Source organism: Venturia canescens, chromosome 1, assembly GCF_019457755.1.
Source record: "Venturia canescens isolate UGA chromosome 1, ASM1945775v1, whole genome shotgun sequence".
NCBI classification, from domain to species: domain Eukaryota; kingdom Metazoa; phylum Arthropoda; class Insecta; order Hymenoptera; family Ichneumonidae; genus Venturia; species Venturia canescens.
In genome coordinates, this window is record NC_057421.1 from 2,057,305 (window position 1) to 2,085,146 (window position 27,842).

The 27,842-nt window shown below is 39.6% G+C and overlaps 1 protein-coding gene across 3 annotated transcripts; it reads right to left on the bottom strand.

Annotated features, from left to right (window-relative positions):
• Window positions 1-27,456, bottom strand: LOC122414745 (pancreatic triacylglycerol lipase-like). Of its 3 annotated transcripts, none has more exons than XM_043426327.1 (10): window positions 26,695-27,456; window positions 6,991-7,154; window positions 6,526-6,680; window positions 5,158-5,277; window positions 4,906-5,052; window positions 3,527-3,755; window positions 1,339-1,761; window positions 997-1,123; window positions 685-900; window positions 1-386 (listed from the first exon to the last, which is right to left on the bottom strand). In XM_043426327.1, the coding sequence occupies exons 2-10, from the start codon at window positions 7,151-7,153 to the stop codon at window positions 284-286; spliced, it is 1,683 nt and encodes a 560-aa protein (XP_043282262.1). In that variant the 5' UTR covers window position 7,154; window positions 26,695-27,456; the 3' UTR covers window positions 1-283. The 3 variants fall into 3 exon arrangements, with proteins under 3 accessions (XP_043282262.1, XP_043282248.1, XP_043282255.1); XM_043426313.1 differs by having other exon boundaries at window positions 1,339-1,770; XM_043426320.1 differs by lacking the exon at window positions 26,695-27,456 and adding an exon at window positions 7,878-8,080 and having other exon boundaries at window positions 1,339-1,770.
• Between the last annotated feature and the right edge of the window lie 386 nt (window positions 27,457-27,842).

Consider the following 27,842-nt stretch of genomic DNA (forward strand, 5'->3'; position numbering starts at 1 on the left):
TATATGTGAATATATATATTTACAAAATTTACAAAGGATTTTATGATACAAAAAGTCACCAGCGAGCTCCCATCGAACAGGTTTGTACTCTCAGCGCGATATTCAAAGTGCAGCATCGTCCAGTTCGCGTTCGTCGTTGGTAAGCCCTCGACGTCCGACGTTGAAAAAAAATGCGACGAAATGCAAAGAAATGTTCTAAACTTTCGAAAATGAAGGTACTTTTGCATCGTTCGTCGAACGTCGTCGTTGGCACGATATCGCAGCAGCCGAGCTTTACTTTTCGTCAACAATTGTCGAGAAACGAGGCTGTTGAGCCGCTCGCTATTTCCGCGTACTCCTGACGACTCGCTGAACAAAGCTTGCTCGATAAGTCGGTTTCTCTCTTCCTGCAGGGAAAACAAGTTGATTGTAATGCATGCAATTAATCTCAACGGCAAATCCGTGTTTATCAACTAATCCGGTCATCGATAAAATCCAAAGTTTGGTCGCAGCACTAAAAGTTCAGCAACCAAGCACCAAGATAAAGATGTCAAATAAAGTGGATCAAGAGAATGTCGAGAAGAAAGAAAAATTCTTGAACAGGTTGGCATTTGATGATGAACGCAGGAAGACTGAAAGTTTCTTGTAAATATGAAAAAAAAGTCTCCAGGTTGGGAGGTCGATTTTCGAAAAAGCGGAGCTCACCCTCGACCCGGAAGTTCCATGATGTCGACGAGAATACTGTCTACGTAGAGTCTATCGTTGCACCAAAAGAAACAGAGTGACCTGGGTTGTAGGACGTCCATGTCGTAGGCCCACGACAATTCTACTCTCCTGATCTTGCCGAGGTCTCCAGTCGCCCCCGCAGGATGTGCCACTACGATTTTAGTGGTAGTTCCATGCTCCAGTTTCATGTAGCCACTGGATCGATGAAACACACCGATAAAGGATCGTGAGAAAAGTCAACGCGAGTTCCAACGCCTCGGAAGGCTAAAGTGTTCGGACGAGGTCACTAACCTGGGGGTGAGGTCCATGTTTCGAATCACGCCGTTGTCAGCGTGAAGTGTAACTTTCATGAAGCCTTGGACCCAACTTTCTGCGGTTGGAGGTCTCGCAAGATTGATTGTCAGTCTGTAGTGACGTCCTGCAACCAGAAAATTCAATTTTCATTGAATTCCCACATTTTTCCCATGAAAGCATGCTTTGCCAACGAGCACTCGACGTTCAACCGGAAACGAAACTTCTTTCGATGGATTTTCAAGAATCCAGACAATTTCTGTCTTGTGAAGGAAATTTGGGCTCATCGTCGTTAATCGCGACCTGCTCATTCCAAAAGTGCTAACTCAGAGTCATACTTACTGCAATAAGGATCTTCCTTTCCCGTAGAAAAGTAGAATTTCGAGCCAAGAAGTGCGGAAGCATCCTGACCCATGGCCTTCCGTTTGATGAGCGCTGGGCTCGTGTCTGCGTGGTAGCCCATCACACCGCAGCTCAGACTGCTGTTGCTTTTGCATGAAAAACATTCGCCACGAAGGAAACTTTCGTAATTGTTGCACTCGTGAGCGACGTATTGGCACTTGGAGTTAATGGACTCGATAAAAAGCTTGATTGCCCTGACGTGGTTGCACGCCACTAGAACTCTTGAGGCCTCTTCGAGGCCCTCGCGAATCAGGGTCAAAGGCAACGACGGGGTCGTTTCACTGAGGTCCGTACAACCGGGTTGTTCCTTCCCGTTGTTCGGATAGAAATCGAGATGCCCGCACGGCTGACTCATTCCGTATCCTGGAAGTTCTTAGTCATTGCCTCGTTACTCAATAGCCGTTTAATGAGCATAAAAACTTATGAATCGATTGGGATTATGCGTTTAAAAAAAAACATCAAATTTTTATATTCCATTTAAGAATTTCATCTGGCCCTCATGTTTTTAGGTAGGTTATTAAATGTTGGAGGTTATTAAATTTCGGAATCAAGGAGTCTAATTAGAATTTTTAAATAACCAATTTTTTTATTGCATTTTTCTAAAGTAAACGTATTTAAGGAGTTTCGGTACAGGCGATACAATGTTGCCATGTTAATCCATGCTAAAAAAATTAAAAAATTCAAAAAGTTCAGAATTTTATAAAATTTGGTAAACATATTCTTTAGTGCCAAATTTGACGACACAAATTTTTTAAGATTTTTCTTCTACACAGTTATCGAGTAATTGATCACTAAAGTTTACGTGTATAAGCATAGCGTTTCCATATATATATAGGTATACATTCCGGGCATGAGAAATCTGCTTTAATGCGTAATTACTCGATAACTAAGTAGACGAAAATTTTGAAAAAATTTGAGTTTTCGCACTTGATGTTGAAGAACATTATCACCAAATTTGATCAATTTCTTAATATTTTGACTTCTGTACCGAAACTCCTTAAAAGTATCATAGTAACATTTTATAAAGATCTGAGCAGTCCAAGTGACGATACAATGTTGCCATGCTAAACCATGTTAAAAATATTAAAAATTTTAAAATGATAGGAATTTAATAAAATTTGGTAAATGTATTCCTTAAAAATATATAAGACAGTATGAATTTTTTTAGATTTTTCTCCCACATAGCTCTCGAGCAATTGAACACTAAAGTTCACGTGTATAAGCATAGAGTTTACATATATACAGTTATACATCTCGTACATGAGAACTTCGATGTAACGCTCAATTATGCAATAATCATGTGGTAAAAAAATTTGAAAAAAATTGTATTTGTATACTTGATGCCAAAGAATGTCATCACCAAATTTTATCAAATTCTGATCATTTTTTATTTCGTGATCCACCCTCCTTAAACGCGTTTTTCTCAAAATTACGTTTTTGGACGGCTCGTTGATAAAATCTCCGAAACTATTCAACCGATCCTTATACTATACCAAAATTTTACCACGTGTTCTTCATGACTATAGTTATAGCGCGTATATCATATGAATTATACAATTTTGAGTGGAGCTATTTTGTTATTGCAAAAAACGATGAAAAAACCGTGATTTTTCGTAGTTTTTGGAAAAATGGCCGCCATTTTGTCATTTTTGAAAAAAATAAAAAGTCGTGTGATACGCCCATTGAATTTAAAACCTCTTTTATTTTTTTTCTCTGACCATCCATTCTGGAGATTTTATCAACAGTGCACATACCCATCTATTTTTGGATCTATCTTCTCTCCCATTTTTCTTTACGAAAACTGAGTAAAATGAAAATAAATAAAAAATTTTTGTGTATTTCAAGAGTGTGTTTTTTGGGCCTAACACTTTCCAATTCATATTTATAATTTATACCGGGCAAAAAAATTCGTGAAAATAGTATTTTTTTTTACTCGTTTAATTAGGGTAGACCCCTTAAAAAGGGTGTTTTTGGATGATTTTATATTTAAAAAGATTGAAATCGAGATTAAATTATTTTTTTACATCTTTACAAGATTGATACGTGACTCTGGTTACGTTTCTGGATCATCGATTGACAGTTTCTCATCTGCATCGGATTGAAACGGCTGATACACATTAAAACTCACCTAGGAAAAAAATGCTCTTTCCGTCAGTGTGAATGACATCGACGAGCTCGGCGTCGGTCCAGTCGAGACGCAGATGACTCGGCATTCCCTGGAAGTACGGCTCCGCTGGATCGAGCCCTGTGATGCGTCCAATATTACCTTCCAATTTTTCACCTGCGTATCCAGCTGTATGGGCTCCGAGGCTGTGACCGATTAGATGAACGTCTTTCATGTCCAGACCGTAATTTGTCTGTGAGGATTTATTCAATGTGAACTTGATTCTCAATAATAAAAGCATCGCGTCAGTCGAACCGTTTCAGAGATATTTTGAGCTCGTTTTTCATTCGGTCTTTGGGATTTTATCGGTTGAACAGTCCTGCGTACTTCGGTACCGGTTTTCGATCGGAGTCTCAATCGAATGAAGTCCGTTAATGATTTCAGTTATAAAACAGTTGATGTCGAGCAGACACATTGGGTGGGGTTCAATATGTCGAATAACTGAATTGTAGAACGGTCGATATTTCGAAATTTTAAAAGTTGTGATTTCAGTTTGGAGAAAAATAAGTAATTTGAAATTCTTATTCCCGATCGACTATTCACCAGATTGCGTGTTTAATCAAAAATTCCTTCTTTGAATTCGTATTTACCCGAAAATATATATTTCAATAGTTTTTATTTCGAATGCAATTTTAACAGACCATCCGAATGTTGAAAGTTCATATTTTCGAATTCAAAATGAAGAGTAATTGTTTTACAGACAGACAAGAATATAGAGTAGCAAAAAATCGAAAGTGCATTTTTCGAACCTATAAAACTTAGATATGCAGAATAGCGATAGCTCGAAAAGGCGAAAGTCAAAATGGCGATGTTTAAAATTGGAGATCACCGGTCTGAGTAAGTGAGTGAGTGAGACGCGTGTATTCGGAGCTCCACTGCATTTCTTTATTTTGATCGATCGACCTTCTAACGTTTCGCTATTTTGACTGTTCGACTTTTTGGTGTTTCAGTATTTCGAGCTCAGTAATATTTGGTCTTTCGTTATTATATTTTTAAAATTATGAATTTTCACAGTATCGCTGACTATAGTAATTTTTGAATCGAAAGAGTAATAGTCGAATTTTTGAAAAATCGATATTTTAGTCATCGTCCTATGGGCGATTCGTTACATTCTATTTTCGATGTAGACATGCTTTGAACCTTGCAGTTTCTGCTTTATTTATTTTCGGCATTCAAAGCTCTAGTCGAATCTATCTGTCTCTATATTATCATTCGAAATTTATAAACTCGAGATTTTAGCTGTTCGAAATTTTAGTCATTCCAACATTTGATCCCCACCCGACACATTAATTATACGACCGATTTTTAGAAACTATTTTCAATGATTTTGAAACGAGCCTCACCTGTAAGTGCTTAATCAAATGAGCGATCTCCAGACCAACCAATCTGGTATTAGCAGTCGCTTGGGTATACAGTGGAAGACTTCCACCCGCCCAATCCACGATAACGACGTTGTAGTCGCCGTGCTTGAGCAACTCATTCCTCATTTCCTGCGGGAGCGAACGAAAAACACGTATTTTTGTTATTTCTTAAGCGCTTTCTTTCGAACTGTTAAACCAATCGAGGCTCGTCACGATCGTTGCCATGTAACGTACCTTTACCCAATTGCTTAAGGGCGTATCTATGAATCCATGGATAATAAATTTCGTCTGTCGCTTTGGATCGAAGTTGGAACGCTTGATGGATTTGTCTTTCGCTACTATGAGGATTTGGCCCTGTACATAAATCGAGTTTGACGTTTTTCGACACGAATTACCGGCCATTAAATTAACACTTCGAGGCAAGAACGTTGTTGGTCGAAACGAGTTTTATTTCTCTCAATCAAAACATTCAGTTTTTATGTGAGTCCAAATTGTAAATACGGGAAGAAATTTTTGGTTGAATCAACAACTCCGGTGCAGTTGAACAATTTCTTTTTAAAGCGACAAAATTTAGTTGAAATAAACTCGTTTTTTTATTTATTCGATCGACTTTCGTTTAGTCAATTCGATTACAGCGATTCCAACGATTTTTATTTCATACGAACTCAAAGATTCATCGGAGCAATGAGAAATTTGCCTTAAAATTTGAATCAATTGAGTGAAAAAAAAGATTTGCCGTTCAACGAAAAAAAATGATTTTGTCTGTCAAATTTTCGTCCGTGAGAATGGATTTGCTTCAATGAACGATTTTTTTTCTCCAGGCAGATGCATTTGGAAGTTGAACGAAATGAGTTTATAATGAAAAATACAAATGAACACGTCAAACTTCCTGTATTTGTGAAACATTGCATGAAATATTAATGTACGAGAGATGAGTGAAGCAGAGGAAAAACTTGAGTTTGATGGTGATTCGCATTACGATGAAATTTACGATCGAGCACGAACAAAGCGTGCAATTAACGCCTCTTCAGTGCCGGACCAATTAAAAGCCTGCGAACTGTTTATCCGCACGGGCGTTCCATAATAACAATAAAAGAAGTGCGAGAATGCAAGCAACAACGAGATAAAAGTCTGCGGTGGATTCTTACAATGGAATTTAGATATTATCAGAGAATTGAAAAAATTTGCATAGCACTTCATCGCTCGTGCTGACAATTACACAAAGTGAGGAAATATCAAAAATTAATGGTTTCTTCAACGGGAATCTTCGGTTTTTACTTGAAAAAATGTATTAAAAAAATTTTTTAACTTAAAAGTTTATTGAAATTCATTGGAAATTTAAATTTCGTCGAATCAATTTCTGGCAACATTTCGCAATGCTCATCAAGAATTTCCTCAGTGTTTTCTTCATTTCTTCGAGTTTCTTCATTCATTCAAATTGCCTCAGTATCGAAATTCACGGGCTGTACAAATGCCAACGAGAAAATCGTTGGAATGCGATTTTCTTTGAATAAGACGAGCGTTCAACTTCGTTTTTGCACACCTTACAAGAGCTCGCAATTGAACTGTCTCCCAAACCAAATCATGCCATTCATAGCTTACTTCTGTCGGATTTTCATTCGTGTACAAGATGAATCTCGTGTTGATGACTTCACGTGGTAATGGAAATACATTTAGAGGCCTGTGGATGAGGTGGTACCAACTTCTGGTGATGTTCAGGCAGCCCAACTCGTTGTAACAACGCGTCTCGTTTTCGACTGCAAAACGAAACGCTATCAGTTCGAAATCTTCCTTTAGCAAAGATATTCAGACACGGAGAGACATGAAATTATGAAAGTTGCCAATAAATTATTTTGAGCCCACGAGTATCTAGGCAGAAAATTTTTCGAAATTCGATTACGTGAAAATGAAAAAGATTTTTATCATTCGTGGATTTTGATCTTGCGCGTCTCAAAATTTGATTGATTTTTTTTAACTCAATTCTTAATTTCTTTTAAACGGTGAATTGCAATTCGATTCCAATACGCGATAAAAAATGTAATGAATGAATATTTTGTCAGTAATTACATGGCAGCCAAGGGATGTTAACTTCGATCCGATCGCTTCGGGCCCATTGCCAAGGATCCAGAATCCCTGCAGAGCAGATAACAGGAGCCAATGCGACGAGAAGCAAGATGAGAGCCGTTTCGCTCTCGGCTGCTCGCTCGTTTCTTAAACGGCTCCACCTCATCCTTTGAATACAAAAAAGACTGTAAATTAGTCACTGTTTTTATTGAACGAATGATTTTTTCATTAATTTTCTTCGCATGTAAATAACAATTATGTCTTCGTTGTTTTTTCAGTTTTGTTTTTTTTTTTCGTGCGGTTGTGAAAAAACTCGAAAATGGTTTTATTTTCAAGTTTTTTTTGTCAATTATCACTGGCTTTTCACACGGACGTCAAAGTTGTTGATTTTTCATTTTTACGAACATTTCACTGCTACGAAAGCCCCTGAATTTTCAAGCTCAATATTTATCACCTTCGAAATAATTTCGCAGCCATTTTTCATTCGAATTTGCATACAATTTCAAGATTTCTTATACGATGTTTAACATTCAATTAAAAACCGAGTTCCCGGGGATCCCGATTAGAAAAATAGTCGTTGGTGACTCTTGAAAAGCTAATAAAAAAATCGACAATGAAACAAGATCGAAATGAGAAAAAAATGGAAATATTTTTTTTACGAAGAATATTTTCTGATTTCATGGAATGGTGATGAAGCACCTCGAATGTTTGAAATTTTGGGGAGTTGTCAAATAAATTAATCGTTTCGAAAGCATTCCAAAAAGATTTCACTGATTTGGTCACTAAAACGTTTTCAAGGCTCGGAGCTTCTTCGCGATCTTTTTGCCTCTGTTTCTGCTCTACAAACTACTACCACCACAAAGGACGAAAATTATTCATAATTTTCATACCCAAAGAATAATCGTTCATAGCACAGTACAATTCTTGAAATGTATACGAAAACGAAAAAAAATCATTGAATTTTTCTTGCGATTCTCTGAATCTGGTGTCGCGAAGAGAGTAGAAAAAAGCGCGGGTTTTTTCAGCTGATCGCGTTGTTGTGCCACGTGCATCAAAGCGCGAGTGGCCGTCGTGGTCGTACGCGAACGAATCACGAATCGTGACTAAATGCTCGAAAGCGAAAGACCGGGAAGGAATTTCGAGAGAGTCGAAACGAAGCGTGGTCTGCTACTGGCCGAGTTGACGAACGAGATAAACTTTGTGAAAATCGGGCGATTAACATGCTCTAGGCAGATTGCAGGGGAGGGGATACGTTTTATAATCCTGACCTTCGATCAGAAGCTTGCCGTTCGTCAGTAGTTTCATCCACAAAGTGGAAGAGATTTATTATAAAAAGAGAGAATGATGAGCACTTTCGAAATTCAATCAAGTTGAAAGCTCTTTTCTGCCCGAAAGTTTTTCAACCGAGAGCCTCAAACTCGTTCCGTGCATTTTCATCTTTCTTCCCATCGCAGTGAAATATTTATTGTTCTTTTGGAAGGTACTCGCTAATGTAACGCGCATCGACTCAAAGGCCCAAAGGGGCGTGTTTTTCGGAGAGTCCTTTTTGGAATTTCACGCGTCCGGAGTCGTTGAACCTGAGAACTTTTGAGGATGCGTTTTCGGCCGACTGGAGATCGCGCCTACGAGTTTCCCTTTCCATTCCAACATTCTTTCCTGGCGTTGGTAATAAAACGTTTCTTTATTAGTCTTCGATGTTAATTTTCATGACGTCGATGGGATTTCATGGGTGGAGCGAGGAAAGACGAATGACCGAAATACTGCATTCGATGCTTTGCTGTGAACGTTTTTAGCACCTGCGTAATAACAATCGGGGCGAAAAAATCGCACGCGTGTGAGAAAACAAGAGGTTGCCTCAACAGGCAATTCAGACTGCAACCATAATTTTCATAATAATTTACGGTCAGAGAAGAGGAGCAAGCACGTCCGCGTTCCATATTCTAGTCACGCTCGTAAATAAACTCTTGCTAAATTCGAAATGGCAGCGCCCGTACGGGATCGAGACACAGCGTCGTTGTTGACATCGCGGCACTAGCCTTTTTCTGTGTTTTAACGGCTACGCTGCTCCTCCTTTTCCATTGACCCAAGTAACGGACCATATCGGACCTAACGAGCTTGAGAAACCGTTTTATACGAGTGTCGAAACAGGCTATCGATTTCAGTACTGCAGATCCGAGTATCAGCAACTTCGAAGTCTTATTTCGGATCTCCAACGATCCAAAAATTGTTCCGCAGCTTGTGGATGTCGAACATTTATGGTTCAGGAGGGTGTTGAACGTTTGACGTTATGAGATCGTCATTTCTGGACAAGGAAACAAGGAAAATCGGAGAATCGTCATTCGGTTGGAAATATCCATGAAAAAATATAAATTCCAACAGTTGACGTTGAAAAGTCTCGAAATTTGGTGCAAAAAAATTGGAAAATTCGATATTTCAGTCTCTTCTTTTTCGTATATATTATGTAACGTTCGATGGAAACGAACTTAAAGTCAAAGGTCTCTCGAAATGCGAAAAAAATGGCATTCGAAGTTCCTCCTGGGATCTGCAGTAAATTCGTCGTCTATCTAACGTTTCAAGGCCACAAAAAAAGTGGTCAAAAAACTCAGAAAAGTAAAGCATCAAGAGGATTTCCGCTGTAACTTCCTCATCAACGAGATCGGCAGTTCTTCAAGGAAAAAATTTGGCGTACGTAACGAGGGAGCACTTTTTTGGGGGTCGAAATCGAAAGTCTACTTAATCGTAAAAAACGCTTGGAGGAGCGATCGAGGCTCGCACGTGCAGCTAATAATTACGCGATCGACAAACTCGCTCGGAGGTCGAATTCATTAATAAACAATGTCATTATCTTTATAATGTTCGAAGAACTGTGGATCGAATGCAGTTTACAGCTCGTGTGTATAATTATCTCGTAGAAGTTTCACTCGGCAGGCTCGATAATGACAGGTTTCTGCTAATCTTGCTGAAGTTGCAAGATTGTTTATTTTCCTTTAGATCAATGTGTTTCTCGTGTGAGTCCGTAGTAGGAAAGTTTTAATTGGCATTTATGGCGTCGTACGTACAAATGCTCGCGCGGTGGTCTCCACGTCCATTCACACGAATGACTTGAAACCGTGCCATTCGGATTCGTTATTATTATCACGCTCTATTGGTCAATACCCTCCAACGGAGCCATCAAGAAGACTCGAAAAGACACTTCGAGGCGCTAACGAACGGACTTGCAGGCAGGAATCGGGTAATTGATTTGTTTGTTTTGATAATAGATTCGACGAGTGATTTTTTTCAAGAACAACCGTGCTGATTGGAGTAGCGAATCTCGGATCGCTCCGGGTTCTTAGGCGGTAAATTGAGCGACGTATCTCGTCGGTATTATCATTGCTCGAGGCTCATTTTGCCCTTTACAAGATCAATGGCACTGCATAAAATTTTTCTTTTGTGATGTAATTCAATGTCGATTGAAAAAACTTTTGTAGACGATCCTCTTGGATAATATTTGATAGAAAATATTATTCAGAGTTCGATAAAGTGGAAATATATTAGCCTCGCAACAGCGACGTTCGAACGTTAAGTCTGCGCTGGATGTTTAAAAACTTTCATATTATACTTGTGAAATAATGCAATAATATTAGTTTTTATTCGAATGTGAGTAAATATATGGGGTATTCCATATCAAGTGGACCACCCCATTTTTTATAATCCCAAAATGACTCCATAAATTGTTGCTGTGTCGTCTGAAGTGTCAGAAATATCTACAAACAATTTCAAATTTTTAACTGCTCAATTTTACCCACAGTTTTTGTTTTTCCATTTTTTTCGATTCTCTGAGTATTGAAAACTAATAATTACATTTAAAAAATGTAAAGAAATAAAATTTCGATTTTTGCACGTATTTTATAATAAAACGACTTTTTTTATTTCGACAAAATTAAAAAATATTATTTTTTTTTATCGAGAGAGACCCTTTTTAGATAGCTGGAAATTTTAGAGGTTTTTGTTTTGCCTGTCTACAAACCACGAAAAAATTGGCGTCATGGCAAATCACTGTTTCGTGTGTTTTTGCGGAAAAAAGCTTCTGATGTAATTATGATTAACCCTTCCCGTCATGGTGGGTCACCAGATAAGATCGTGGTGAGACACGAGTGACCCATCTTGATTTTATCAATTTTTTATTGTTAAAACGACGTTCCGACGAAGAGTAATTTTTTTCTACTGGTTTTGAAAAACCTACCTGGATCGAAATATTTTTTTCATTCAACTCCATAAAATATATATTAAGTATTTGATAAAAAAATTGTATAAAAAAGAAAAAATAATTTTGCCAAGATAAAACTAGTCTCAAAAATAGTTAAATCGGTCAGAGTTTCTTAGAGAATTTTTAGAAAAAAATTAAAAATCTTCCTCCCATCGAAATCGACATTTTTTTGTTTCACGCTGAAGAACAGCACAGAAGATTAATATCATCAATGTTTTCGTGCTTTCTTTCGAAAAGTGCAATAAAAACCCACGATTTCAAAAAAACTAACTTATTTCGGTCCATTTAAATTAAATGAGTTAAAAAAATCAGAAGCTTTTTTACTCAAAAGCACACAAAACAGTGTATACATACTGATTTGCCATCACGCCAATTTTTTTTGTGGTTGTAGTCAGAAAAAACAAAAACCTCTAAAATTTTCATCTCGTTAAAAATGATCCCTCTCAATGAAATTGGGGTGGTCCACTTAATACGGAATACCCCATATGAATATTCGGAGGAAACGTAAATTAAATTTTCATGCTCCGTGTTACCGTATTTCTGGGACCGTCAATGCCCAAAATTCTGGTGTCTCTTTTTTTTTTTTAATTCTATTTTACGTTCTTCTGTGGATTGGAATAAAACGAAAAATTGAGAAATTTTTGTATATATTCAGGTATCAAAATTTTTAAGGCAGTTATGTAATTGTTTTCAATGTGTTTCCAATATGAAGAAAATATATCAAAAAACGCTTCAAAGCGCGTGCAATCGTTATGCAATAATCGATTTGAGATCTCTGAGGCACGAATCATTGAAAACCATTTGAATTCCAATTGGATTTTGTAAACTTATTTCTAGTATTTCTTCACAGAAAATGGTGGAGAACGATAATCTCCAAAACAAACAATTTTCCTTCCCAGAATTTGCACGTTTTTTACTTAGCACCGAACGATAAAATCTCACGAGGTGGTTGTTCGTGAGCGTGAAAGACGCTCGCAAATTTCCCAAGAGGAAGAATTTATGTCATACGACATGAGAGCGAGCACCAAAATTGTCAGATCGACGTAACAAACGGGATTGTCAACTAACCAGGAAACCGAACAAGATCAGGTGCGTTGTATCACGACGATCTTTGCGATGATGCAATCGTACGTGTCGGATTTTATTGCATAGTCGACGCTGCTGGCTCGCGACGTGAAAAAGTAAAACGTCCTCGCGTGGATATTCATCGGGACAGACAAAATCGTGAGAATTTTTAGTTTGCAACTCTGACGAAGTAGAGCCGGAACGAAGCGGCGAGTCTATAGTTTGCTCTTCAATTATTTTCATTTCTTTCGCTCTGGTAACTGGCCCGTTAATGAGCTCGTTAGCATTAATTACATGAAAATCGAAGGTGATTGAGGGGAATCGTCGAAAATTATTTCGCCTCGAAGCTCATTCCGGAGAGTTTCCCTTCGACGAGAGCGCGACGACGGCCAACATTTCAACCACGTTTTTCCTTAAAATCAGACACGATCATTTCGAAAATCAAACGTACACTGACAGTCGAGCCGTGAATAATCGTTGAATTCATCGCGTGCATCGAAATCGATTGTTTGAGCCATAAATAACGATATTTTCTCCAGCTTACGTAAAATCATATTTACGATCGGCCTGGGACGTTTTTGTTTTATGATTTCCTTCTCGATTTCCTTGTTTTCTTTCCGTCAAATGATTATATTCAGCCACAACTTCAATTTATGTTTCTGAAACCGATGAAACCGTCTAGTGAAATCCAACAAAAAGTCCATCCACTGTAAGACGCAGGACCAAGTTTCCATCGTCGAGAGACCATGGAGCACTGCTGCGGGAGTGATTAGAGAAAAAACTGAGAATCCGAGTCCCTAAGGAGACTCGGAATTCCGTGCAAATATTTGGTGAAGCAACTTATTTTGGATGGTTCTAGCTCCTCTGTAAATATATGTTCAACAGTCCGCGAGCATGTTCACGTATGAGCATGTACGAGCGTGTACTACGTTATGCAAGAGCTCGGTGGTTTATGGTACTTTCGGTTGTGTCACCTATCGGCGTATTTGTCTTGCAGCGAGGTGTCAACTACGCGCAGGAGGCAGGAGCATATGAGCGTGCATCTTATCAGCGCTTTTGCACGTTTTTCGATAAGCCTGAGTCGTCAATATTTTGGCAGGTGCGCTCAGGCGTCACGGAGCTGGAGCAACTTTTTCAAAAATCGTTCTAACGGAGCCGAGATCGCGCGGTATCTTTCGAGACGTAAAACTTTTTCGTTTATAAATCGCGCACCGACTATTGAACCCCGTCGTACAACGCACATTCATTTGAAAGTCATTTTCTCAGCTGCTGGAAAAGAGAAAACTGCGTTTACTTTCAACGGTGACGCTTATGAAAATATGCTTATTTATTATCATTCGTTCGTCACACGAGTGTCGTTGATTATTTGTTGCCATGGTGATATCTCTGGATTGATGTATCGAGCGTATTTGTAGTGTTTAGAAACGAGACTGCAGGTTGTTGCGTCATTCGAAAAGGTCGAATTTTGCGATGTTCACAATCGATCGTTCCCTCCCGCGGCGAGTATTCTGTGACGGTTGCCGATCCGTTGAGATCCGTTGACCAATCCGACTCCACGCTCGATTGCAATCGGACCAGCGCGCAGAGTTTTCTTTGCCCGAGCCCACGCATCGGAGTTGAGGCAGGCACCACACGCGATGTCCTACCCGGAGGCTTCGAATTCGTATTCGACCCAGGTCCGTACTGTTGCTCGTCGAAGGTCGAATCGACTCGGATTGCCCGCACACGTACTACGAATCGAAGAAAAACATGCTCTCAGCCGATTTGTCAATCTGATTCATCACTCAGGCCCCAAAACATTGACTATTTATTGACATCTTAATTCATGATTCATTATGAAAATCTTGGATCTAATAAACAGTTCAAGTTTTCTATGAAATCGGGACGAGAATCGTTGCTTAAGGTATTCCTCTCGCATGAGCGTATTATTTGGTGGCGCAAACTCGGGCACTCGAAATTTCGACCGATTCCTAACCTCTGAGAAGTCACGGTTTCTGCCATTTTTCCAACTTCTATCGTTAATTTAAGGTAGATGGGTGAATATTCGCTATCCAAGATTACGCGATGATATTTTTGGTAGGCAAAAGTGATTACGTACTGGATAGATTTGCAAAATTTCGACGCTAGTTACCGTGTAGTTTAGCACCAAATTAATTATTGAATATCTACTTTTCTCTGACACTTATCACTCCGGCATATGAAAACCGTACACACATGAAAAGTTATTGAATTTTTTCGTTAGTTATATCCAAGATTTCGCAAAAAAAAATCGATCGTTGTATTTCGTGGATATTCAAGAATACATGAGTATTTTAGTTTTTGAACCTTACCGTTGAAAATCGGCTAAATGAAATATGAAAAAATATCTGAGAGAAAATAACATTTGACGACGCTGCATTCAGTATACGTTCACATGTGACGTCAGTTCGACCTTTCGGTCATATTTTTTCGTTCGTTAGCTTCGCCACGTTTTTTTGTAAATCTTTACAAAACGACGATTTTTATCCTGGTAAACTTTTCGATCGTTCATTTTTCCATTTTCCTCCACTGCAATACTACTTTGGACAGTAAACTTACTTCATAACCTATAAAATTTGTAAACAAAACTGACAGCGTGACATCAAAATGGTGCAGCAGCTGCCGCTGCTGCACCACACTAGTTAAAATCAACTCTTGAAACGTTTTTTTAATAATAAAATTGTATAAAAATGTTGGTTCTTTACCAATTATATTTCTAAAATAATAAAATTATTGTTTTCAAGCCAGTTTCGTCTTTTGAAATTTTCGAAAAATATAGTTGCTGCAAAAATCACGTAGCCGTCAAGCAATCGGTAACCCTTTATTTTTATCGTCGCTATGGATTTCTTGCATTTTTGTCGATCTTGAGACAATTTGTATCAAGAATTTATCATTATTTAGTATATGAATTATTGTATAGAAATTGGTAATGATGGAATCTTCATAAGCTTCTGTACAAAATTTTACGATTTTTCATGTTTTAGTTCTTTATTAAATGTTCGATAACCCGACCTCAAATTTTGCCAATCTATTCGCATGTACTTTTACTTAACTGTAATTTAAAATCAGTTATTTGTAGAAGTTATCGTCGAAGGGCGTAAAATCGACGAAATCGAGTCGATTTCAAGCGTTAACGATCCACAAACTTTTTCTCCTTCTTTTTCGTCCGGTTTTTCATCATTCCCACCTTTCTCTTCTTCCTAAAATTTTATATTGAATATCATTTGAAAATTCGTGTTGGTAACAACGTTGAGATTGGGCCACTGGCAATGGCTCAACAGATCGGAGAGCGATCGCGGGACATAGCGGGGATCGGAATATCCAACGGATCTCAGATTTTTTCAATAACCCAACGGGTCCGCGACTTTTTGCATAATCGGAAGACTGTACGAAGAAAAAAGTATCTCTCCGAATGTTAATATGCAAATGCCCGGGGGCTTTTGATGTAGGGTGGCGCCAACGAGTCCGAGACGAAAGTGTGTTATGCCAGAAGAGATCTCTGGCTCGGTATGTAAGTTTTGCCATGCCCGGGCCTTCTCGAAATCCTATCTCGGTCTGGTATCATCGTAAAATCGAAAGGGAGCTGCAGAAACGTGTGTTGTCAGCTCGCAATAACATAATGTAAAAGTATGTGTTGTGACGTCGCTGCGACGTCGGAGCAGGAGGAAAGCATTTCTTCTTATACGCAGCGAGAGGTTTACATATCGTTGCTACCGTCCGCGTCCTCTCGAGCTCCTTCCCTTTCCCGCTCTCTCCTTCTCATTCTCTCCTCTTTCGTGTGTTTCGTATTAAATAATTACCATTTCGAAAGTGAGAGCGTTTTCGGGCCGTCCCGGTGGCATCGCGGTGACGATTTCCTTCGGACGTGCTTGCATATCCGTAGGAAATTTTACTAGATCGACGGATGCTCCACAATCACAGAATAAGGTCCGTCACGTTTTCAATCTACGCCAACTATTCACTCGTTCGAAACTCGCTTTTTAGTGATAATCCCAAATACTTTGCTATCAACGTGCTGACGCTGAGGCAAAAAAACTTTTGATGTGGCGATCACACATTCTATTGAGGGGCGCAAGTGATAAATGTAATCGTCGTTATTTTACACGATATGTTAACCCAACAGTCAGATTTTTATCCTACAAAGCATTTGTTCTGCGACCGGAAACACTAATTGGAACAATTAAATTTTTCGATACCATCGAATGGTATTGAAAACAAGATCTTTTTATTTAAGTGTAAAAAAGCTATTTTGTTGTAAATCAATTTTTACAAAGGGTTACGTGACAATTGGTCCCGGGACAAAATATCCTGAGACACAAATCCTCTATAATTTTGTTTAATGATTTTTTGCGTTCTTTTTATATTGTTTTACACAAACACACGCACAAAAACAAAAACAAACGTTCAAACATTATTATTTTTATAATCCATAAATATTACACATAAAAATATTCAAGACATTCAATCTCACAAGTCTAGAATATTTTCAAATCGAGGATATTATGTCTGTAGGATATTTTGGCATGGGCTACTTTGTCTCAGGATCTTTTGACCGTGCACCTTTACAAAGAACCGTGAAATCTACTGTGTCTCAATTAAAAAGCAGAAAAATGCAAATCATTCAATTGAATGGGTCTTCGACAGTCAAATTTTTTGGATTCGAATTGAATGTTTCTTTCAAGTAAAAATTTATGTGAAATCGTTATGAATTTATACGACCGATTTTTTTTGAATTTGCACCTCTCGTCCGAGAAGTATTTGCTTCAGCAAAAACCTCGATAACCGATGAATTTAGTATGAGCGATTCTGCAAAAATGGGAATAAAAGAGAGTGGAATTGACGCTCATACCAGTTACCGATTTTTTGGGGGCTGACTTAGAGCCGTTAATTTTCAGCGCGGTGTGGATATCGGGGTCATTGTTTGTTGGCCAGTAACGTCGGTCCAGCACGCTCGGTGTCCTTCCCTCCGGCAATGCTACAGAACTTTCAATGTGAAATTCCGTTTTTATTTGTGCAAATTATAATATGTGATTTAGTACGTGCTTAATATGGATGACTTTTTTTCGCGTGCTACGTTATGCTGGCTGAATAAAAGTCGCGCGTTTGTGTGCATAATGGCAGGCAACAGGAACAAAAGATTTGGACGGACGCCCGCCGAGGTGCGGGCACGAACACACTCGTCACTTTCCCTTTCCCCTGGTCGCGCGTGCGCGATTTTTTGAATCATCGCGCACACGGTGTTCGATCGCTCGGACCTCGCGATCGGTCTTACCGCCGCTCGCTAGCGGGATACGCTCCGCGCGAATGCGCGAGAGCGAAGAAAGTCGAGGCTGCAGAACGAACGGAGGGGAAAGTCAGTTCGAGCTCGTGTAACAGCGGCTTATCATGGCTCTCTGAAGATCCCCGCGAGTTTCGAGAACCCGCGGGTCAGTGAGGAACGATTAGCGGAATTAACGTTCTCCAAAACCCCCGCATTTCGCGGTCCCACTCGTAAGATCTTTACGGAATTCCTCTCAGTCGATCCTTCAATTTCGTTCATATTCGTAATTAGGAGCTCTTCGGCCGATTTGATGGGTTGGCTCGGAGTCCTTGAGACGCTATAAGGGTTTCTTCATTTCTCTCCGTGCAGCTTCGATCTTGCATCCAATGATAGCGAATTTGGGTAGTCAAAATGTCAAAAAGTAGAGCCACATTTAATTAAAGTTTCGACCAACTTTTTTCTCCAGTTATTATCACTCGAGTGCTAGTTTTTAGCGAGATTTTCCGAATTCTTTCATCACCATAAAGATGGAAAAATGAATCGTTTTGCATAGAAAACCAGGCAATAGTCGCTCGATATTCAAAACACTGAGCAAAGGTAGTTTCCGAGTCAACAAAATTTCTGTCAGATTGAAAAGTCGTCGCGAATGAAATGAAACTCGTTGGCTTGGTTTGGTTCATCCAAGCACTCAAGTTGTTGGCTCGAATCAACATTTTTCATCGCAACATCAAAATTATTCTCACTTCCATGAAAAAAGTAACATTTGGGATTCTCTTCACCACATTTTCCAATATTCACGAGTCCAATTCGTCCTCTGCGCGCACAACCAGCACATCGAACGGGAATCACAATCTCCACGGAGAAAAAAAATTGTTGATTCAATAGCAATTGATGTTATTGGAAGAGTTTTAAACAACTGCAAAGTTTTCGGAGAGGATGAAATTTAAAAAATAGCAAATTTTTTTTCACCGCCTCTCAATCTCCTCTCCGTCTACTCTCCTAAAGTTTTTCCTCCTTTGCTCTCCAACAATTTGGATGAAGTTTAACAGCATTGCTTACTGCAGGTGCAACATTTGGAATGTGCAAGTAAACAAGGAATTTCTTCATTCGCTCTGCGCACGGTTGGCTCGGGTTCGCGGTCTACTAGCTTCTTTCCTATGTTTAGTCAAAGTACGTACACGCTTTGGATATATGTATTAGTTATGTATTCCATGTATTTATACATCCTACCATGCCGCCCTTGATAACGCAGCTTTGTAAGAACTACGTCTGTTATATATAACTCCATTATGCTATTATATGTATATGTATTCGTGCCGCTAGCGTGACGTTACATTGCCGTGACTAATTGTACGGGAAGTAAGATGCACTAGTGGGACTACCGCGAATGTTCACTCACCCGATGTGCGCTCGCACTTTTGCTCGTGGATTCCTTCATCTTGCACCCTCTCTCGTAAAACTAGCATTTTCCTCAATCTTTCTGAATTGGGGTGCTGGTCGGGCTCTCGCTCGTTCGATTTCCCAATTTTAATGCGGAAGCTCCGGTTTCGAGAGGCGAAAACTCTTCGTGTCTGTCACTCAGACAGCGCACTTTGATTCAACAACGTCATAATCGAGTTGAGTCAACGAATCGTGGCGAAAAACAAAGTTCGTTGACCTGGAAATTTAGTTGATTTGCCTACTCAATTCGTTGGTCCGAATAAATATTTGTTGCTACGAAAGTTTTGTCGAATGAACAGTTTGCTCCCCAGGTTTCTCTGACCCGAACGAAAATTTTTGAATAGGCAAATATATTTTTTCAGTTTCTTGCTCCTTTTTGTTCCTTCGTTAATTTCATCGTAACCAGTCCGGTAATAATAATTCTCAACGGTTTTGGAGTAGGCACAGATGTTTGGTTTCTCCAATTAGCGCTCGTTGTTTATGAGACGATTTTAAAAACGTTGCTGGATTCTGGGTCGGATGCTGGAAGGTATTCGGCCTGCAGAACTTTTCCATCGTACGTCCTCGAGCGTCCTTGCGACGCAAGAGGTTGAGGTACAGCACGCGTGGTACAGAAATCGAAGAGAAAAAAAGCAGCGATGAGTCATCGTCTCGTAAACACTCGACGACGAGGAGACGCGGAGGGAGCGTAGAAACAAACTTGTTCGCGGTGCGCTCCTTCGCTGCTTTCTTGCCTTGCCGTGTCAAGAATTCTCGTCTCGTCGCGATCGAAGGAAAAAAGAAATGAAAACTTCACGAAAGGATCGCTCGTGAGGCAAAACAAGCGAGAGAAAAGAGAAAGAATTGCGAGTGACCGAGATGCGGCGAACGAGGCATCTTTATTTACGATGACGCAACACACACAAACCTTTCTCTCGTGGTTTCGTCCCGCCAGACCCCCAGAACCACCACTCGATTGCACAATTTTACCACTCGTCGCGTTTGCTCACCTACAAGAATTCGACCGGCAGCTCACACAACCTCGGATAAATTTCACTCAAAATATCATTTCATACTGTGAGAACAACGCTCCGGTTTTGCCCTCTCGTCGCTCCTTTCCTTTGCACCTTCATTAACCACTCGGCAATATTGCATTTCACGCCAATACAAAATCGACGATTATTCACAAAAGGATCCTACCAAAAGCAACGAATTATTGAAAGAATTCTGAGAATGCTAATGACCATCGAGATTGTTATCGTATTACGATTGTGGGACGTTTCCGGCAACGAGATGAATGGCTTTCGGAAGATCCGGATTGGACCGATCTCGTGAGAGCAGCCTCAAGTATCGTTTCCTCTCCCGATCAGAGACGGAATTCAACGGTGTCTTTTCTGCACGCTCCAAAACGAAAAATTTGCCGATTTCTATGGAATATCAAGAGCGAGGATCGGCGTCCCGGCTTTCCTAGGACTTTGTAAAATTCCGATCGACTGAAGCTGAGAAGTAGTCCGTCACTTATTGTTACTTCCCTCCGAGTTCCGATTGCTCCAACAGATTTCGTGCAAATAGCCGACTCTCTAAAAAAGGAATGAGGAAACGTGTGCGAGAGAAGCGGAGAATTTTCCCAGCCGACTTGCAACTGATGCGGGAGAAGTTGCTGGAGCGTATTCTTTCATGAATCTTTAACATCGGGCTAAAAAATGTATTCGGTGATTCCTGAGACAGAGAGGAAGTAATTTGCAGTTCGGTGTATTACACAACGAATCTCCATTGCGTATTTTACGACGGTAGGAGCTCGATCCTCATGAGACGAGCGACGTACATCGTAATCGCATCAGGAAGTTTCCAGCGTGACTAAAACGTCGGAAAATGTTGTAAGACCCAAGTTCTGGGAGAGTCACATTAGTCCGAGAGCTTCATTTCTTTTGTTCGCTCCTTCGACTTTTTCGTAATGAGACGAGATTTTTGAGAAAGTGCTTCTGCCTGAGAAATTCTGGAAACTGACAATCCGCCTAGGAATTTATTCCAAGTGGCGATTTCGTTCTGTCCAAACGTTACGAGTCCTTCGGAATTAGACGAAACTATGAATTTTTATGAATTATCAAACTCATTCTCGACACGCGACGTTAATGAACGCAATTATCTTCACTATCTTCGCATCGATCGAAGTCACTTGGAACGTACGAATGTTCGCAAGGTGTATTTACCAGGCAAACACGAACGAAGATCTACGAATGGATTCAAGGCGTGTACGAGCCGTGTACATGTGCAAACGATAACTTCCATCTGTACTACGAGACAGAGAAAGATACGAGACAAAAAGTTGTTGACAGCTTTCCAACGGGCGGTGCTGGCCTTTACACTGACCGACATACTTTAAATAACGATGTGAAAGCCGGGGCCGGCTAATATGATGGAACCCTTTGATACTATGGTCAGGGATGCCAATTAACTCAAGTGTTATTTTACGAAGAAGAGAAGTTCGGAGGATAGCAAAAAAAATGGAGAAAAACAATGTTTTGAGAAAAATGCCAAAAAACTGTTTTTTTTACGTGATCGAAGCTGCTTGGTCCTTCACAATTCTGCGATTTCCTCAACGACGAATGTTAAAATAGAAATTGCTGAGTACTTTGAAAATTTTCTTCCGACGTTGCCAACGACGATATTTCGCCAGCCAGTCGCTCGGTTGACTCGAAACTTGGCATGCATTTTAAGTAGACCGTTTTTTAGCAATAGGCACGAGAATTGAGTCACATTAAATGTTACTTTTTTGTCCGAGACGAGTACAGATGGAAAAAGAAGTATGGAAGGTTCCAGAATCAAAGTTTATAGTTTCACCATTTTATATTGAAAAAAAGTGTCTTCTGTTTGCTTCTGATACAGTCGCCAACAACGATTTCAAAATACTTTCTGTTTTTGCCTTAGAATTTTTTTCGCACCCACCTCTCAATGGCACCAAATGGTACCAAACTGTGAGAACATTTTTTTGAAAACCTTCCCAAAAAAACAATTCGTTTTCCTAGCATCCAGACTGGCGTCAATAAATTGTTGAACAATAAATTCAAGCTGTTCCCGAAGTACTTTTTAGTCTCATTCTAAGCGAGCTGAATTGCGCAAAAGTTACTGGATATTCATGGAAAGAAATAAAAAAGTTTGTTGCGAACAATCGGTCAAAACTGACAATAATTTGAAACGTTTTTGCACCGCCGCTCAGCAGTCAATTTTTCAAAAGTGTTTATTCGCTGATGAACGTATTTCGTGTTCGTTCGGGTGTCCAAACTCCGATGATTCGTCGGTTATATTTAGTATTTACAGAACCGCAATGAAAATAAATTTTTTTAAATGAGAAAAAAAAATTCATAATGATATCAGCATAAAAAATCCGTGTCGTAATCGAACAAGCATTTCCCATTTTTTCTAAATCTTATTTCCTGGGACGCATGTAATCAGAGCTCAGCTCCTTGAAAAAATAACCAGCGTACACTAATAGTGCGCATTAACGATAAGAAAGTTTCTGTAAGACGACGCACGCATCGTCAAGAGAACACATTGACGAGTCGCTTTGATATATTCAGTCGGCCGAAAGCTTGACTTACGCAATGAAACAAATCTGTGCTATTAAGAAGAAATCATTAATTGCACTTTCGATGTCTGCTCACAAGGATATGCTACGACTTTGTGATTATTATAGTGTGATTCATTCGTTGGGTGATGACGGTATTTTAAGGGGAAGTTTCTTCATTTACTTCCTTTCCAGGTCGATCGATGTTGCTGTACAACTCCACGATCTAAAAATCCAACAAACAATGTGGAGGAACACTGAAAAATAAATTCGACGAATCATGCAATGTTTCGTGTCTTTAACTAGACTTTTTTTCGGCCTAGTGAAAATCCGTTTTTATTTAACGCCCGGAAAAACGCGCATTGCGGTTCTCCAAAATTGTGCATTCTTTTTTAATATTAAAATCAACAATATGCTCATTTGTCTCAAACGATATTTGAGTAAAATAACGTCGTTATTTGGCTCCATTTATTTATTGAGTGTCACATTGCTGAAAGCGCATTAATTTGGTGACATAAAAAATATTTTTTGCGAAAGGCCGTGCTCTTTGAATGTATGGGAATTTTTCGTAATTGAAAATTGGAGAAATGGCTTTTCGCTGGATCTAAAATACGAAAATTTTCAAATCGAAGAAAATTTTGTCACCCATAAGGTTGTGGGACGAATGAAAAAATTCATTTGAATCCACAAATTGTAGTTCAACAAACGAGATATTTTTTCTTGAAAGTTGGCGTTTGGTAAACTAACAAAAAAGTTAGTAACGAGCAACAAAATATTTGAATAGGCAAACAGAGTGTTCTTTTCGCACGACAAAAGGTTAAAAATAAGAAACGTCTGGATAGAAAAATGTGTTGCGGTGAAAGCGAGCGGACTCGTATGAAATGAAAATCAATTGAAATCCCGAACTGGAGAAGGTTCCAGTGAAAAAATGGTGTGACGAAATGTCTGAAGAATGAGTTATGGTTCGAGTGGATGAAACGAGCGGAAGAGGCGGTGTATGTATAATTAGACGTATCGCAGCCAGGAATAATTGATAATTACTTTGTTCCGTGAGGTATAAAGAAGACAAAGTATAAAGCATACGAAGGTTGTTCGGAGTGTATAACTGGTCCGAAATGCCACTAAAGCCTCCGCTACAAATCGTGCACCTCGTTTGCCATTAAACTGCATGCTATATTTTATAACTCGAACGCGCGCGGTGTGCTAGCCGTGTGAAACGCCGCAGAAAACCGGACGCGGAAGTGCAGCCGCGAGTGCTCGGATCCGACAAACCGCGGCGAAAAACGCGGCGGCTCGCTCGCGGACCTGCTGACGTAGCTGCACGAAAGATCGTGCATATGGCATCGTGTCTCCGCCGATAAGTGCATCCCAAGTTTCGTTGGAGATGCAGCCTGCGCCAGGAAAGCTATACCTCGATAATGGCACGTACAGGTCTCCATTTCCGATGCATTTCCGATGCAATTTCCTTCATTATATTTTCCCCTCTCACGCAGCCCGTTCTCGAAGCATCTTTTGGTTTATCATCTCAGCATTTTCCACACGATCATCATCGAGACAATCATCTTGATTGCATATTAAATAGCGAAGAAATGAAAACGAGACAAAACCTTTTCATAGCTTTTACGACACTTTGATTGTGAGTAATCACGTGTGTCAAGGAACATCGTGAAATCTCCACTGCTTTGGAGTGACCGACGCTTTTTTCGTCGACATTTTCATTTCCTGGTTGCTTCAATGTTTCCTCATTTTTATCCAACTCCGATTTAAATTCGCAGTCGAGGATAGAGTTTTTCTCATGGAAAGTTTCATTGTCAGTATGCCAATCGATCAAATTGCATTCGCAATGCCCACTCGTTACATTTCGACGGAAATAATTCGAACCATTCCGCTTCGAACCTTCTTCGACGAGGCGAGCCAGCTTGATTAATGGAAATGAGTAAAAAAACAGTTTGAAAGATCGAAAAAATAGTTCATACGCATCTGCTGGTTGCAAAATTCATCTACATAGGATATAGCGTGCGATTAGCCGCGCCGATCTTTTTAGACCCGAGGCAACGTTCTAGTCGTGTGGAGAAAGCGCGCATTCGCCTTCTCAAACTTTTTGCTTTCTCTCTCTCTCTCTCTCTCTTTTTCTCTACTTTTCTCTCTCACCTCCTCGCTGACCCTCGCTTTACAATCCCTCCCGTCTAAGTGGTAACACACGTACATGTGTTCCCGTACATTTGCGATAAGTATTGCCCGTGTGTGCGAGTATAACTAAGGAATTTCTACGTCCTCTCTTAACTGCCAGTACGTGTGCACTCGTAGACGGAAAGACCGGCTCACGGCGTTCGAGCAAGAGCGTTCTTCCATGGGGCTTCCGAGTCATCGGGAAAGACCCCCTCGAAAGTTTTTTTCATCACTCGGGATCTTTCCAAAATCTTTTATCCCCGAGGCATCAATGTACGAGAGCCCGCGGAATGAAAACTCGGGGAAAAGCGCCTTTTTCATTCTCGACAATATAATCTATTCGTCGTAATAGTGCATAATTATGCAAAAGACCATGATAACGATCTGTTTTTTGTTTAATAATAATCGTTAGCATATTTGCTCCAACGGTCTGCGATTATTTACAGTTGATGAATATCGAGAATTATTATTTTCAATTTGAAGTCGATAAAACTTTTTTTACGTTCTATCCAAACTATTTTTTCTTTGGAGGAATAACTTGGGAGAATTGAATGTTTTTTTTTTTTTTTTTTTTTTTTTTTTTACGAGGAAGGGACGTCAGTCTCCTTCGTTAATTGATCGAGTACGAAGAGACAAGTTCGAAATATGCGTTGTACACTGGGAAAAGAAACTTGATACACCGAAATATTTGTAGGGTCATCAGATCGTGGTGATCGAAGTGAAGCTTGTTGATTGAACGTTCGATTTAGTCGAAAATATTTATTCGAGACAGCGAGTAATCGGAAGCTTGCTCAACAACTAAAACGTTGTTGAATCTTTTGAAAAATGTCTTTTTCAGTGCTGAAGGATTCAAGATTAACGAAGATAAAAAGAAAAAATTAAGTCGAGTTTTTCCCTAATGGAATCTGCGCCTGGAGTCTCCTCATTTAATTCACAGTTTCGCTTTTTTATCAATAATTAATATCCCGATTGAAATTAAAGGATCGTACTATATAAATAAAATTTGATTAATGACATGCAAAGCAGAAGAGCATCGAAGGTGAATGATCAGTCAAATGATTATTCGCAATGAATACATTTTTTGCCTTTCCACGTCTGTTTGTACGTGCGTGTCTGGATGAAAGATTGCGATGGCCAAGATGAGGTCTGTTAATAGATGATTTATGGGCGGCCGTTTGGGTGCTCAATCAAATCCTCAGCTGCACTATTGTAAACTGCACTAAGTGCAGTTTAATCGAGGTACAATGACATTGACATTTCAATCTCTTCGAAAACCGTCTTTAACGACGTTTCCAAGTTCTCCCGGATGTAAAACCAATGAAATAAAAATGAAATAAAAGCTCTGTGATATCGCATAAAAATAATGGAAGAAAACATTGAATACACGGAGAGAAAATTCCAGTAAAAAGTATTACGGTACCATAGGAGCAGGTTTCCATATCGTAACATTTATTACATTTATTAATTCTTATGAAAACACATAATACTTTCCTGTGAAGCGAGAACTCGATGAAAATACGCTGCTTCGAATAGAAAGGAAGCTGAGCCCTTGAGCCCTTGTAATGCATAATGTGGATTGATAATGTACAAGTGCCATGGTAAATTTTCAAAAATTTTAGCGGATCGGTGATTCAAAGTTTGAATCGTATTGAAAATCACTATTTTCCATGATGGAAAATATAACTCAAAATAGTAATAAATAGAGTAAACACAAATTTCACAATGTTTCTTCGTTAAACTATGTAGGAAAAGATAACACATTTTACAAATACACGAGGGCAAAGTATGCAATCCGGAAATTTGAATTCGGAATCGGCACGAAAATGACAACGTTTTTGGTAAAAACCTTAAAAATGCGCGATGCAGAACCCCGATCCTATGGTGTCATAGTAATTCTTCGAATTTTTTCTCTCCGTGTGTAGCAGAGAATAAAAACGTAATAAAAGGAGCGAGCGAACTTACTTTTCTTTAAGGTAACTCTCTCATGTCAGAGCCGCTGCGGCATGTTTCTCTTTCGCTTTCATCGATTCCCCATGTCACGTGTCTCTCAGCTTTCGTTGTATGTGCAGGAATAATCGAAGGTGGTCGATCGTGAATAAGAATAGGCGCAGAAATACAGCGCTCTGGCGAGCTCTCAGCAGAGATTCATTCACACGAGTCGCGAGGATTTATTCTCCTTGCTTCATCCGGCTCATTCGACATTCAATTAAACGATCGATCGTCGATGGAGAACTCGTTGGAGTTTTTTATCCGAAAGAATTTAGAGCGAGGCACGCACTGATCGAGACCGTTTAAACAAATGGCGATGCATCCCGAGTTAAAAGTAGAAACGAGGAAAGCTTCGGACTCCTTCACAGCTACAGATTTTCGTTACGAGCCTTGCGGCGGCGATCGACTCGAGAGCCGTATTTCGCTTGATGTCTCTTCAAAGGCCTAGTTCTCGTCGTGTGAAAGTAACGCGACAGGTAACGGTTTTGTCTGAATACTAGACAGTCTTATATATCGATATATAACTTCATATTTCTATACATACATAAATGTTTCAGTGGATTTATAGCCTCTGTAAACGTGTGTTTATATAGATATTTAACGATTTGTATATGTAGATGAGGCTACATGCACGTGTACCAAATGTACTAAGCGCTCGTTCGATATTACGATACGAGAGACCGAGAGCAACTGTTTTGAGATCCGCGGTGCAGGAACGCCGGTGCCTGACTGAGCGAGTGCACGGACAATTCGCTTGCTCCGTATTTACCCGCTGGTGAGTTAGCCGGTGAATTGCGTTTGACGCCTTACCATGCACGTTTACAATCCCAGCTGTGCCCACGGCCTAGCCTGCGTTTGACTGATCGAATAATAATAATAAGGATAGAAAAGAATTGCTGTTTTCATGATTAATTTAACGAGCCTCGTGTAATCAACCATTCCAATTTTTCCTGCAACGAACACCCTCGAGTGAACTTTTATGTTTACGTTTTTATATCGTTTGAGTACTTGCGACCAGAGGCGAATCTGGACTGTGGCTGCTGACGTCAAATGATGGCCGATGATTATGAAGGAAGAGGGTGAGGAAGTTTGATGGAATTGCAGAAATTTTAGGATGTTTA

Bases quoted from the DNA above. Each gene is read 5' to 3' on its own strand.
- LOC122414745 (XM_043426313.1), bottom strand. From the start codon at position 7,153: ATGAGGTGGAGCCGTTTAAGAAACGAGCGAGCAGCCGAGAGCGAAACG. The intron at 1,771-3,526 runs GTGAGTTTTAAT...GCAATGACTAAG, and splicing joins AAAGAGCATTTTTTTCCTAG to AACTTCCAGGATACGGAATG. The intron at 1,124-1,338 runs GTAAGTATGACT...TTCTGGTTGCAG, and splicing joins AAAGGAAGATCCTTATTGCA to GACGTCACTACAGACTGACA.